At 39.0% G+C, this 15,119-nt stretch overlaps 1 protein-coding gene across 1 annotated transcript; it reads right to left on the bottom strand.

Moving 5' to 3' along the window:
- Nucleotides 1–1,960: 1,960 nt before the first annotated feature.
- LOC134660480 (uncharacterized) lies at nucleotides 1,961–14,206 on the bottom strand. Its single transcript, XM_063516245.1, has 10 exons — nucleotides 14,101–14,206; nucleotides 12,786–12,949; nucleotides 11,898–12,071; nucleotides 11,421–11,580; nucleotides 10,364–10,431; nucleotides 8,241–8,292; nucleotides 4,318–4,448; nucleotides 3,414–3,533; nucleotides 2,903–3,057; nucleotides 1,961–2,052 (listed from the first exon to the last, which is right to left on the bottom strand). The coding sequence occupies exons 1-10, from the start codon at nucleotides 14,186–14,188 to the stop codon at nucleotides 1,983–1,985; spliced, it is 1,182 nt and encodes a 393-aa protein (XP_063372315.1). The 5' UTR covers nucleotides 14,189–14,206; the 3' UTR covers nucleotides 1,961–1,982.
- Between the last annotated feature and the right edge of the window lie 913 nt (nucleotides 14,207–15,119).

The raw sequence follows: 15,119 nt of genomic DNA, 5'->3' as shown, positions 1-15,119 counted from the left end.
TTTTTTCGCTGTATGTACGTAGACTTGGAGTGTAAAAGTCGGTTTTCGAACGTAGTGTGGTAAGCCTTGAATAAAATAAACAGATACATTTTTTAACAAAATAAAAGTAGTATTTACAAATGTATTAGAGTCAAGTAATAGATCTTATGCTTCATATTTCATGAAAAGGACAAATACCGGCAATTTGACTTTTAAGCCAGGGATACACTAGGCGACAAATGTCGCGCGAAGGGTGTCGCCAGCGACGTCAGATATACTGACTTACTGACGCGACGTTGTCGGACTTTCACCAGTGAGTGACGTTTCATCAGTGAGTGTCATAAGTGCGACGTTTCGCAAACTCTTGCCATCGCCCACACTGTTAACTGACAGTTCGTAAACCTTATTACGTTATTACAAAAGGCACAACGTCCACCGATGGACAGTTAAGATTGTTGCTGTTTGTACAGTCGCCATCAGATATATCGAAGCAGCCAAGGCGCTCACAAATATCTGAACCGCCTCTATTCTCAAGGCGTTAGATATTGTGAACACCTTGGCCGCTCCGATATATCTGACGGCGACTGTACCACTTCGCCTGTCATGTTCTGACACTTGTCGCGGGACATTTGTACCCCAATGTATCCCTGGCTTAAATAATCACTTTTTTTCGGGAGTTTCAATATAGCCGCCATCGTTCGAAAACCGAAAGATGTGCTTTGAAATTGTATTGCATAGGCGCCAGCAATATTGGCTGCGATATAGAAAATCGGTGGAATCCTGGAGTGTTACAAGCAGTGTTGGCCTTGGAGGATATAATCAAACGGAGACGCCATGTCTGTAATTTTCTGTACAAAACAGTCTGCCGATTTTTGCGGGGGAGGGGAACGTCAAATGTATGCGTAACGTAAAAATAGCCATGTCAGATAAACGTCAGTCCATACATTGTGTATGACCGTTGGCCGCCTATTTTCGACAGAGGGGAAAGCCTGTTAATGGCTACTCCGTTTAGTTGTATCCTCCAAGGTGTTGGCCAAAACATTAATGCTATAGACCATTTTTGGCCATTAACCATTACAAATTGAACCGTAAACTATAACCGTCCGTTAAGGATTACGGTTCAATTTGTACTGGTTTTGTCAATTGCAATTAACGTTCGGCCAACTTTGGTTGCAAGTATAATATAGTTGGTTGAATAAATGCTCAAAGAATGATAGTCAAAAGGGAAAGTTCCACCGTCACTATACTTATGAGAGAAATGATAGGTGAATTAGTCGGAAATTTCTTCACATTAAAGTTTTTTTTAAGCAATCCCTAGTTTTTATTGGTCAATAAGTATTTTCCGCTGCAAGGAATTCCTGTATAACCTTTTTTCCCGGTATTTGAAGCTTTTCACTATCCTTCTTTTGAAACTTCATCTTTTTTCTGATAAAACTTTGCCTTTTCACTGAATACATTTTGAAAATAGGGTCTCTTTGTTTCCCATAAAGTTTTAAGTCATAAAGTATTGTTATATTATCATTAGTACTGAAACCGTTAACTTTTCAGGATTTTCGTTAGGTTATCCTACAGATATTATAGATAAGTTAGGTTAGGTTAGGTTTGTTTTATGGCAATCCTGAAAAGTGACGCGTTTCTGACCCAAATGAAACTGCGGGCAAACATTATGACTTAAAACGTTTTGGTAATTAGAGACCTTTTGAAAATACTCATAAGAGCACCAAAGATGATGAATGTTTCTTGTAAATAAGCCAGGGATACACTAGGGGACGAATGTCCTGCGACAGAGCCGAAATTTTAAATATAAGTATATTTTCAGAGTAATTGAGATAAAAGGTAAAAATCATATCTTCCGTTGCACCAATGAATTAATTCTCCTCACAGAAGAATGAAACGAAGAAGTAAGTAAAGAATTTATTAAAGTTTTAAATATTAGGTACAGTGCATCAACAACTATAACTATAGACTACAGTGACTAAAATACAAATTAATAAATAGATCTTTTAATTGGTAAATACACCAGAACAGGCCAGTTCTTCCTTCTTAGGCTCCTCGCATTGGTATTCCTCGAATCTGCAATATAAAAGTGCCATTTTAGGGGCCCGTTTCTCAAAAGCTTGTAATTTCTGATACAAGTGGAAGTCCCTTTCTAACAAAAGCTGTCAAAAAGTGGCATCCGCTTGTATTACAAATTACAAGTTACAAGTCCAAGGAGTCCGCAGCAAATTCGGCAGAATTTCACCTTCCCATACAAACGGAGTTTGTTCTTATTTTAAAACTACTTGTTGGACGGGATATTTGACAGTAGGTATTTAAAATAAATTGTTTCACACCATGCATGAAATAAAGCACCAGTAGATTAATAGAGAAACGTAGACAGCAGTTATGTTTAGACACAATTTCTATTTTAAAACCCGTATAAAGAGTAGGTTATTTGATTGTGATGTAGATGATGTGTGTGATGTATTGTGATGCTAGTGTTTCATATAAATGCCATAGTAGCAAAATCGTTGACAGGTCGAAAAAAGAAACTGATTTGACTAGTAGTCAAATAACCTACTATATTGCTGTCACGCTCGCATATAATGATATTAATGATACCTATTGACAGCCGGCATCATAGCCATTTTTAATTGGAGTGGTTTTGGAGTTGGGGCAATTTCTACAGGTAGGTACCGTTGGTGTCCTAACATAATTATCCACTTTTCTATACAATTAGTATGGCGACGTGGGTACTTAAGTTGGGGCACCAGCTGTACAGTTGCCATCAGATATATCGGAGCGGCCAAGGTGCTCACAAATATCTGAGCACGCCTCTATTGTCAAGTCGTTAGAGTGCGTGTTCAGATATTGTGAACACCTTGGCCGCTCCGATATATTTGATGGCAACTGGCCTGAATTGTAAGGCCAAACCATGACTTACCTCTCCAAAGGTGGACTAAGGAAATGCCTGAAGTTCCTCGGCATGACCATGTCGGCTTGATTCTTGCTCACATCAGCTATGTACTCTTCGAGGTCGCATATCATTTCCTCGGGCACCGGCAGACCGATGCCGGGCACCGCGTATACCACCACGATCTGGAATCAAAGATTTAACAAGAATACAAATGTATCGTAAACACAAACAAGAATTACCTATAAGAAAAACATAGCAAGAAAAAAGTGCTCCGAACTGTCCTCATCTCAGCATGATGCTCTAATACAATATAAACAAGAACTCGAATAATTTTAACAGTGTAAAATATTAAAATCCTTCGGGAAAATACTGAGATGAAATATTAGTATTTTCCGTAATCCATCGTAGTATTTTCCCGGTTTAATTCTGAAGGAGCCCAGGCTAAAGCGAAGATCAATAATTCCTTGCTACAACAATATACGCTATCGCGGTTCGCGGCAAAACTCGAGTAGATGATGAACCAACCAAAACAGCTCACCTCTGGAATAGGCAGTTCCTCTTCCTCAACTTCCTCGATCTCCGGCACGATGATGTCCATGTTCTCATCCAGGAAGTTGTAGAGGAGGTTTCTGACCATCACCACTTCCTCTGGTTTAGCCTGTAAAAAAAAGCAACATGAACTTCTTTACCTTAAATAATATTGTAGTAGGTATAATTCTTCTTCAAATCAGGGTCAGGCAAAACGACAAGTTGCTCATTAGTATATTCCATAATTTCTTGCCCAATGTTAAGAGACTGGTTTTATAGTATCAACCTCCCGAGTAATGACGTCATCAACATAATTTCTTTTTCTTCCTTCCCTTAAGATCCCTGATTTACACGGCGCGCGAACTCGCATGCGATTTTAGTTACATTGCGGACTGTTGGTTACATCCAATTCAACCGACCGATCAAAACCCGCAATGTAATGACATTCGCATGCGAGTTCTCGCATCGTCTAAATAATCCTTTAGTCCCAGTTCTATCTGGGGTCGGGCATGCTTGTACGGCGGCGCCAGGACGCTCTATCCTGGGTTGTCGTAGGGGTTAGGTTCTGGGCTTTCATCTCCCTCTTGATACTGGACAACCATGTAATGGGGGGGACTTTCTCTTCCCAGGGGTTTTGTGGGGATATTTAGGACGGACTTAATTGGGAAACTATATATTATCATCTCGTCTTATAATGTGGCCGTACCATCTAAGCCTACTTTCCTTTACTTTGTCAGTAATAGGGGACACTCTGAAAGATCATTTCAGGTGCTCGATCTCCTCTCACTATGCTCGCATCAACATCAATTCTATTTGATACAAAAAATCGGAACTAAATCCCAAAGAATGATGTCATACCTTACCTTCATACCTCATACCTCCATGCCTTCATACCTTTTTTATTGGGTTCATACCTTCTTCTTCTTCAAATCAGGGTCAGGCAAAATGGCAATCTGCTCATCAATGTAATCCATAATCTCTTTCTCGATGTGTTGCACTATGAACTCTCCGCTGGTGATGGACATCTGACGACCAGCCACCATTCCTGACAACAAGCATTATACGTTATAAAGAGCCTGCATGAATTATGATGAACCTTCCGACCGATTTTGGCCATGGCGAACATTTCGAATCCTAGTTTGCTCGGCGCTCGTGCGCCTGAAGATGGCTGACGTAGCCGATCTTCGAGGTGAACCCCCGCGCACATTGAGGGCACGTGAGGACACCAGCCACGTAGTGGTAGCGAATGGGAGCAGGCTGGCGCGTTTTCTGCTCGTCGCGCTCAGCGTCGAGGTCAACTTTACGTTGCTCCTCGAAATCGCGCACTTTGTCCGACACCAGCCTGCGCCACTCGACCAGGACGCTGTGCTGCCAAACCTCCCCACTGAGAGGGCTCGATGTTACACCTTTAAATCTGTCGCATGAATTGTAGGCAGTACAGGAACCCTGTTTGTTGGCAAGTTTAAGTTTTCAACTAACGTAATAACTGGCAGATCCTAAAACGAGCAATGGAGCTTGCGTAAACTGTAGAGGTAAGACTATCATGTATGAGACTTATTTTTAATTTTTAAAGACCAATTTTTTTTCAAAGGAGTATATGAAGACTTACAAGGGACTAACCAAGATCATAACTGGCCAATTTGAACTTATCCACGATCTGAGCTATATCTTCGAAGGTCTGTTCCAGGTCTGCCAGTCTTTGCGCACGCGCCTCGTACAGCTGGGTCAGGGAAAGTTAGGTTAGGAACAGGAACGGGAAAGGGCTACCTATCTCATCTCCGAAATCTTTGAATACGGCAACGGCTTTTAGAAAAAAACGCGATTACTGCCATCTTTCGACAGATGATTAAAATTTGTAGAGCGCCATTTGACTTTGATCCTTATTCTTTCACTAATATGTGTTAAATTTGTTCAATATCAAAAACTGGCGTCATCTACACGAGTATAGGTGTCGAAAGATGGCAGTAAATTTACTCTTGCTACAAAATTTACTTTGGCAATCCGCCTCTATACTAAATTTTCTTTCACATTTTATACAATCAACTAGCGACTCGCCCCGGCTTCGTACGGGTTAACAAATTATACATAAACCTTCCTCTTGAATCACTCTATCTATTAAAAACCGCATCAAAATCCGTTGCGTAGTTTTAAAGATCTAAGCAATACATAGGGACAGACAGACATCGGGAAGCGACTTTGTTTTATACTATGTAGTGATGAGTCTACATCTCTCTATACTACGTAATTATAAGTATCATTATTAACTTCATGTATCATATCTTGTATTTCTTCCTCATGCTCTGCCTCTTGTTTCGTTTCTTCCTCTTCTTCTTGCTCCTTCTCTTGTTCTTCTAAATACACTTCTACGAATTTTGGTTCACCTGGATTGATTTATAGTTTTATTTATTTTTCTCAAACTTACAATGAAATGTTGTCATGATTTACTTCTAATTAGGTCCGGAAATACTATGTTTCCGATCCGATGAGTGAAGAAGATATGTAAAGGAATTTCATACAGCCTTACAGGCCTGTAAAGCAACCTTCTTTTGTTTTTAACAGCAGCCGTGTGGATATTTCATTGCAAGTTTGAGGAAAGCACTATAGGTACAAATCTCGAACGAGAAACGGGGTTGCCGGCCGCGTATCTATATCTACTTGGCCTGCAACCCTTCGTTTCCCGGCCTCTATCGTAATGTAGTATTTCTGCATGCATCCGGACAGGTGGGTTAATATAGCCACCAAGTGGATGCCGCAAAATAAGCGCGGAGGTGGCAGGCCCAGACGGAGATGGCGGGACGACTTAGACACCTTTAATAACTGGCTGGAAAAAGCTCAACAATGGGAGTCATGGAAATTAGGGGGAAAGACCTCAGCTCTGCCCAGCAGTGGGACAGGCTATTAAAGAAAAAAACTATCATTAGACTTGAATATTTTTTACTATTTAGCTATCTTACGACGGAGGATTCGGAGGAAGACAGATCTTTAGATGCTAAGGTTTTGCTTTACCTGAGAAATACACTGGAGAGGAGATCCTAATAGCAAAAAAGTGCTTGCTAAAAACTTCGTGAGGCAAACCTCAGGCATACTTTTCAGTGAATTTATTTCAACTAAATATTGATACTTACTTTATTTTTACTATAAGTACCTACTGCAAAATAACAATCTACATTACTTCCAAATTCTGCTGATTTTGATGAAACTGCGTATATATTTTAATTTCAAAGGATACAATCTACTTTTCACGCTGTAATTACCCCCTAAAGGGACGAAACAACGTGTTTTTTTAACGCGGACCAAAAGCCAAAACTAATCAACTACAATACTTACATAATATTATACAGATGTAGTGCATAATTGTTGTGCATAATCGTATTTGTTTTGACGACCGGTCTGGCCTAGTGGGTAGTGACCCTGCCTGTGAAGCCGCGGTCCTGGGTTCAAATCCCAGTAAGGGCATTTAATTTGTGTGATGAGCACAGATATTTGTTCCTGAGTCATGGTTGTTTTCTATGTATTTAAGTATTTGTATATTATACACCGTGTTTTTATTGAATTCCGTTAACTTCGGGGTATGGTTAAGTACGTTTAAGAGAACTAAATGGCATAGTTAATTAAAAAAAATTTTTTTTTGCTCTTTTTACAAAAAAAAAATAAGTTTAAAAACTAATCAAATGTAGCATATAGCGTTGTTGTAGCACGGGCATTACATTTAACTCAACCGGGCCTAAGGCAAGTGTACACGCTTGTAGAGGCCTTATAGGAAAAAAAAATTATTGATTATCTCCGAAATTAAGTTAATTAGAATATCGGTGTCTTTGAGAAAGTTAAGTACTTGATTTAAACTCAGGAATGCACCCTTGAAATTAACGGAAATAAAAAAAAACACGGTGTAGTAGCAAAAGTATAAACTCATTCTAAACACTAATCAAAATGTAAACCGGGCCTAAGGCAAGTGTACACGCTTGTAGAGGCCTTATAGGAAAAAAAATTTATTGATTATCTCCGAAATTAAGTTAATTAGAATATCGGTGTCTTTGAGAAAGTTAAGTACTTGATTTAAACTCAGGAATGCACCCTTGAAATTAACGGAAATAAAAAAAACACGGTGTATATATCGTTGTCTGAGTACCCACAACACAAGCTTTTATTTATTTATTTATTTATTCTCTCGGAAACGTTCGTATTTGTCATGCTACGTCAGTACTTTTTGTACCGAGACTGACTGAAATAGCAAGACACGTTCTACGTTTCCGTGAAAATACGATGGAAAATAATTATGCAGTACATCTGTAGCTACCCTTTCTACAATAAGCTTCGATGTAATTTCTTATGTAATAATTACCTAAAATACTGACTAATGAACAAGTTGTAAGCAAGGAATGAAAATATAACCGTAAAATTCAAAAGGGATTTCATTGCTGTCCTCATCCCAAACTCTGATCGGTTTGAATTCCTCCTTTTTCTCTGCGTCTTCTTCTTTATCTGATTTAAATAAAGTATTTTTATTGCCTGTTTAATTTGCTATTGTTAGGGTTCCGTACCTCAAAGGGAAAAATCGGAACCCTTATAGGATCCCATTCCCCCCCCCCCCCCCCTTTATCTCCGAAACTACTGGGTCTAAAATTTTGAAAAAAAAATTACACAAAATAGTTCTTTACCTGTAGATGTCAGGAAAACCTATTAGAAATGTGCAACCAAGCGTGAGTCGGATTTAATGTACGGAACCCTTGGAACGCGAGTCCGACTCGCACGGCGGACCCCAGGCTCCCATGAGCCGTGGCAAAAAGCCGGGATAGCGCGAGGAAGATGCTGATGATGAAAATAAACGTATTCTTACCATCTTCAGCTTTCTCTTGCACTTTGGATGAACTTAGCTGCTTCATCTTTGCCTGGAAAAGTAATGTTACGTTAACGTTAAAAGGTAGGTCATATACCTTATTCCTTAAAGGTATATTTAGGGAAAATTTATCTAAGAAAAGAATTCCTTTTTCTGTGTATTATGTGTAATTTTCCCCCATGTCCCAATTTTCCCTACTGAATAGGGGGTATTACTGCACTGTTCTGCCACCAGAGTGTAGCACTAGCACCCATCGTAAACCATAAACTAACTTATACATACTGTGCCTTAAACTGTTAATAAGAAAGGACTGTAATAAGAGCGTAAAAACAAACTAACTTCAATATCTTCATCCAATATAGCTCTATCTGAAAGAAGGCATAATAAAAGTAAGATGGGATAGGATAGGAGGAAAAATCGTATTTACGAAGCTCTAAAAGACTTTCATTTTAACAATACACTACTTTTACCAAAAATGAAGAAATCAAAATGGCGGCGATGAATTTATTTTCGAATTTGATTAATGAGTCACATTTATTCTTTTAGGTCCTTCATTTCAACACAATTAGATTATAATATCGAATACCAGATATTATAGAGAGAGATTTTTATAAAACCAAGATTGGTGAATTGAATTGTTGAAGGTGTTTTTTTTTTCAGATTTTACCAAAGAGTCATATATGCAGCTCCAAGTTCCTCATGTCCAACTTAAAATCGCATTACAAACTACTCTTCTATAAATGCAAGAATATTTTTACTAAATAATGACTACTTTTTAATAAAATTTAGATATGACCTTTTCCCTCTCTCATATAATTCTCCCTTTCTATCTGCGCCGCTTTCTCAGCGGACAGCGACCTGGCGACCCGTCCTATGGGTGGCTGGGCCGATCTCTGGCTTAGTCTCTGATTAGTGATCACCGAGACTTCGACCAGACAGACATCTCAGTTTTTTTAGTTTTGACCAAAGAATAAACATACAGCTCTAGGTTCCTCATTTCACACTTAATCGCATTAAAAACTACTCTTCCAAGAATGCAAGAATATTTTTACTAAATAATGACTACTTTTTAATAAAATGTAGATATGACCTTTTCTCTCTCTCATATAATTCTCCCTCTCTATCTGCGCCGCTCTCTCAGCGGACAGCGACCTGGCGACCCGTCCTATGGGTGGCTGGGCCGATCTCTGGCTAAGTCTCGGATTGTTGGTCACCGAGTCATCGACTAGGCTCAAACGGCGGAGGTTGCCGGCGCCTTGCCAAAAGTCGTCAAGGGAAGGCTGGGAATAGGGGCAAGAGGTTAGGATTAGGTTAAGGATAAAAGGGCCTGTATTTTATAACTGTTTAACACATTCGCTGCCAACGTTTTCGTAGCGGTATGCTCGTAGCCGATCCCAGCGTTTCCCCTCTTTGTAAAGGAAAGGGACTGGGCGTTTTCTAAAATAAATATTGAAAACCCGATTCTCCCAGATCCTGGTGTTTTTGGGTTCTTTCAACTCAGAATCACTAGCATATTCAATCCTGATGGTAAAAAAAATTGTCCCAAAATTTTGTATGAAAATTGTACATTCCACTACGTACATACAAGTGAAAAAATTTCTCATACTAAAAACGTGACGTAATCGAATGGACATTTTGGGACATCTTTTTTTAATTGTAGGATGGAGAGTGCTGTCGATTCTGAGTAGAATGAGCCCAAGAAGTCCAGATTTGAAAGAATCGGGTTTTCGATATTTATTTTAGAAAAAGCCCGACTACAAACAGAGAAGGGTTAGCCGGTATTTGTCTGTGCCGGTCTTCCCCACATTGATCTTGAATGAAATTATTTGAAAACAATTAAAGTGCATTGGATGCGGGTCTCTATTGTTTCCCAAATAGTTTTAAGCCATAATGTATTGTTTGCCCGCATTTTCGTTAGTCATAATTAATTCGGTTCAGAAACGCTTCACTTTTCAGGATTGCCATAAAACAAACCTAACCTATCTTTAGGATAACCTAACGAAAATCCTGAAATGTTAACGGTTTCAGTTTTATGACTAATGATAATATGACAAATACATTATGACTTAAAACTTTATGAGAAACAAAGGGACCCCGTTGGATGTAAATAAAAGTACACTCACATCAACAGTGACTTCACTTAGTGTTTCTTCTTCTTCTATCTCTTCCTCTTCTTGTCTAGGAGTCTCTCCTAAACAAATAGTATAAATAGTAGATTGTTATAGTTTGTAGCTTTCTAATAGACCCCGAAGGCTAATCCTATTGTCTATTGTTAAGAAAAACCGCTCGTGCCACGTGCCACAACCACCTGCATAAAAAATCGGTACTTCGGTTACTGAGTGCCGGCGAGTCGAACGCTACAGAACCAGTCTAAAATGTGTCATCGAGATGCGTAACAAAGGCGCGTTATCGGAGAGCGCACCTACACTGGTTTTTTGAGCGTTGGACTAGCCCGCGCTAAGGTGCCAAATAGAATATTTTTTTGCAGGTAAGTAGCACGTGCGGTTTTACTGAACAATAGACAATAGGATAAGCCTTCGGGGTCTACTAGAAAGCTACAAACTATAACCAAGGGATGAAAGGCACTTATTTCTGCCAAGGTAGTTAATTTAATAGTCCGAGGCTGAAATAATGCCCTTCACCCGATTTAAACACTCTTTTATTGTAATTTAGAATAAAAGGAAAGTAAAGTACATGTTTTTTTAAACATGACTAAGTTTATTTTTTTAGTTAAAAACATAAGTTCGTTATAACCAAAGAGAATAGATAGTAGGTATAGCTATAGAGGGGTCCTGTCATAGTAGCTTTTGTGGTCACAGTAAATTTACTGCCATCTATCGACACACGATTAAAACTCAAAATGAAAATAACACAATCAAAAACAATTATTATATGGATAAATTATTTTATTATTTTTATAAAAAATTTACACGTGTTCTTTCACTGATACCTATATGTTAAAATTGTTAAATATGAAACGGTGTCGTCAACGCCATCTAGCCGAGCATAGGCCAAAGGTGTGTGCTCCATCTATCCGAGAATGACTTTTTCTTGATTTCTGAGGCACGTTTTTTCCTTAGACTTTATTCATCTTATACGGAGTTACATATGTCTTTGGTATAACATAACATGCTTCCAACACAATAGCACACAACCCGACATTAAATAGGATTGAGTTACCTTCCCTATACCCGTTGACGTATCTGACATCGCTGGAAGCGTCCATCCTGGCCAAGAACAGGTACATGTCGAGGAAGTCATCAGCGGGTATGGCAGCTGAACTGCCATCCGGTTCCTTGGTGAGGACCTCGCAGAGGAGGATCATGGTGTACGTCAGATTCTAGAACGAAATATACAATAAACGCTGAGAATGAGGGAAAAAATACGAGTACAGTCAGCAGCAGAAGTTGCTAAGCGGGCGAGATGTTCAAAATTACCCTGACACGCTGTTATTCTGTTGACAATAAAGTCGCGTCAAGATTATTTTGAACACCTCGCCTGCTTAGCAACATCTGTTGTATATTACACAATATGTTCAATGTTCAATTCGTCGTTGAAACCATTCGTCCACAAGGATCATGGTCCAGGCAGAAGCCACGCCAGGCCTTCCTGATGAGATACAGATGCAGATTCTTGCCATTGTTGATAATGACGTACCTTAGTCAGCATCCCGCCAGCCACGGCAATAAAATGCAACAACGGAACGTAATCCTGCCTCATGTAGACCTCACAGAGACAGAAGATCCTCCTCAACTCGTTGGGGTCCAGGCAGAAGCCACGCCAGGCCTTCCTGATGAGGTACAGCGGGAGGTTCCTGCCGATGTTTAGCAACTGGAAAAAATACGTTGATATATAAGTTGGGTACGCCAAGCATATGTGGAATTAGGTTCTTCTATCCAAAGCTTTTTGCCAAACTTATAAAATTTGGTCCAGTAGTTCTGCCGAGACTGATTGTAAATAGTTGCCTTCTCTGGTAGAACATAAGACACACTTTAAAAAAAAATGTATGACCTTATGTACATAATTTAACTATGTTCTTGCAATAAAATAATTGATTGATTGATTGAGAATAATAACGGACAGCCTTGTGTCATTCAGTTCACTGTTGACATTGATGAACCATTTGGCCCCAAAAAACATTGGTTCTACCAACTATCTAACTTGATTCCTTGATTCTCACTTCCAATAAAAATAATTGTATCAAAGTAACACTTTTCTGTTCTAGCACACTATTTTTACATTTTTTTGCACATTATTTTTTTAGCTTAAATAATCTGTTTTTAAGCATCAGATTGTGTCAACACTAAGATTTTTTTATTTTCCTCATAGTTGATGTGAAAAGCAGTATGTGCCACACGGTATCAAAATTATTTCGTCTTGGGCGTTAACACTTGAATCCCTCATTACGCTCAGGATTAAATGTACGCCCTTGACGGAAATATATCATTTTGATCCCTTGTAACACAAACTACTATTGTATTTTCTTTTATGTAATGTATTGTTTCGTTTGTTTGTGCTTACGAATAAATTATATTCTATACTTACCTGATGAGCGATGACCTTGAGACATCCACGAGTGAGGCCACCCTCGGTGCTGTAGATGGGATATTCGAGCCTCAGCTTGACAGGTGGTGGACGGTTTTCGGCCAGCGCCTTGAAATACTCGAAGGACCAGCGGAGAAGATCGTATGGCTGGGTCTTGATTGCCGCTAAAGAACAAAAATAATCATTTCTTTACACGACTTTGAGAACAAATCAAATTATTTTATTAAATATTTTGATTTGTGTATTTTAAGAAGTCACACTACTATTGCTTGCCCTTAGTTAGAGTGGGTCAAAGACGCCTAGTCTTCGTTAGATGGCAATATAGTCGAGAAATTGGGACGGGTGACACCGTGGCGGGGAGGCCAAGGGGTTCAAGGCGTTAGCCCGGATTGCTAAAGACGCCGGTTCGAATCCGGCCTTCACCACTGGAGGGCTTCGTCACTTTTTCTTTAATAACATCTATTTCAGTTAATAATCATTTCTTTGTTCAAAAATGATGCATTAGAATAGAAGAGGCAGTCAGTAAAATCGATAAGTTTTTCTTGAGATCGACCACTATATTCGATATTTTTATAGGTACCTTGTTTTTTTAGCATTAGAAAAATGGTAAACAATCTTGACTGGACATGTCTCTTTATTGAAAAACGGTTATAAAAAAATAGTAATTATTACGTACTTACTTATGAAACCTAAATAATGTAAATATATATCCCTGCTATTATAATTGTTATATAGGTATATATTTGCTGTACCTTTTTATTCATAAGCGGTTTTCAATAAAATGACACGTCAAGATTTTTTACCCCTTTTCTAATGCTAAAGTGGAATCCAGACGAGACAATTTTTCGCCAATCTGATGAAATTGACCGATCGAATCAGGCCATGCGGACGCAAACGCCAACTTGATTCCCCGACCAAATCTGCAGGTGCGGACATAAAAATGCCAATTTTCGAAGTTAGTATCTATGGAATGCAAATTGGTGATTAAATTGTGTACGTGTGGACGCTAGATGAGATTGGCGCCACTTATTTTCTTGATCAAATCGGTCGATTTGCCCAGCTCGTCTGGATACAGCTTAAAAAAACGCGTGGTAAGTTCAGAGAATTTAAACCCTTTCAGATCCCAGAAAAACTATTAAAAAGTGAGATTGCTTCTTCTTTTCACGTTACTTTAAGATACTGATATTTACAAAAAAAAAGATGAAATGGATATGGGAAAAAAATGGATATTAATGTGCCCCTTATGGGGACGCTTATGCGTCATAAAATTAATTCTGATCTGATTTTGGATTAACGGACTAGAGAAAAAAAATACCTTTACAAAATCTCTTCAAGATGTAAGGGAATTTCGGAGGGATCACAATCTGCTGGGAGCAGTACATCTGCTCCACTAACTCCGGCATTTTGTGTTAGTTGGATCTGTAAATATAACATATATCATATCACATCACATCACATCACATCACATCACGTCACGTCACGTCACGTCACGTCTCGTCACGTCACGTCACGTCACGTCACGTCACGTCACGTCACATCACATCACATCACCACACATCACATCACATCAAATCACATCACATCATATCATATCATATATAGACAGTGCTGGTGGCCTAGCGGTAAGAGCGTGTGACTTGCAATCCGGAGGCCGCGGGTTCAAACCCCGGCTCGTACCAATGAGTTTTCCGGAACTTATGTACGAAATATCAATTATATTTCGGTGAAGGAAAACATCGTGAGGAAACCGGACTAATCCCAATAAGGGCCATGAGCCGTGGCAAAATGCCGGGACAACGCGAGGAAGATGATGATGAGTAATACCTACTAATGTACATTTTTAACCGACTTGCAAAAAAAACCAGAGTAAGTAACGTATTACAAAATATGTACCGCGGTTGGGTTATATTATATTCTATAGATATTTTCCTATTTTTAAATATTAGCTGTCTTATATAAACTTACTTTTTTGGATTGTCTAAAACACACTTTTCTCCGCTAAAACACAGATATTTTAAGGCACATTTTCAATTTGTAATTCTATCAGCACTGATCAGCACGACTGAGGTTGAATTGTTTTGACAGCCCCATTGCCATGGTTACCGCTGTCGTTGACTGTATTCAAGGTTATCAAAATTGTCACGTGACTATGTACGTAAAAGGTTTTATTTTAGGAATATGTCGTAATTTTCTATAGGGAATATTACGCGAAATTCTGCGTAGGGGGCGCCACTCCCAATATAATTCACAATCTAAGAGTCTACCGCAAACGAGAGTGTCGAAATTTTGTTATCTAACCTCTCTATCACTTTTGCATATTCGAGCGATAAAGAG

The sequence above is a fragment of the Cydia amplana genome, chromosome 27, assembly GCF_948474715.1.
Source record: "Cydia amplana chromosome 27, ilCydAmpl1.1, whole genome shotgun sequence".
Classification (NCBI taxonomy): Eukaryota; Metazoa; Arthropoda; class Insecta; order Lepidoptera; family Tortricidae; genus Cydia; species Cydia amplana.
The sequence above is the reverse complement of the archived record's forward strand: the minus strand, read 5'-3'. Positions and strand labels throughout refer to the sequence as shown.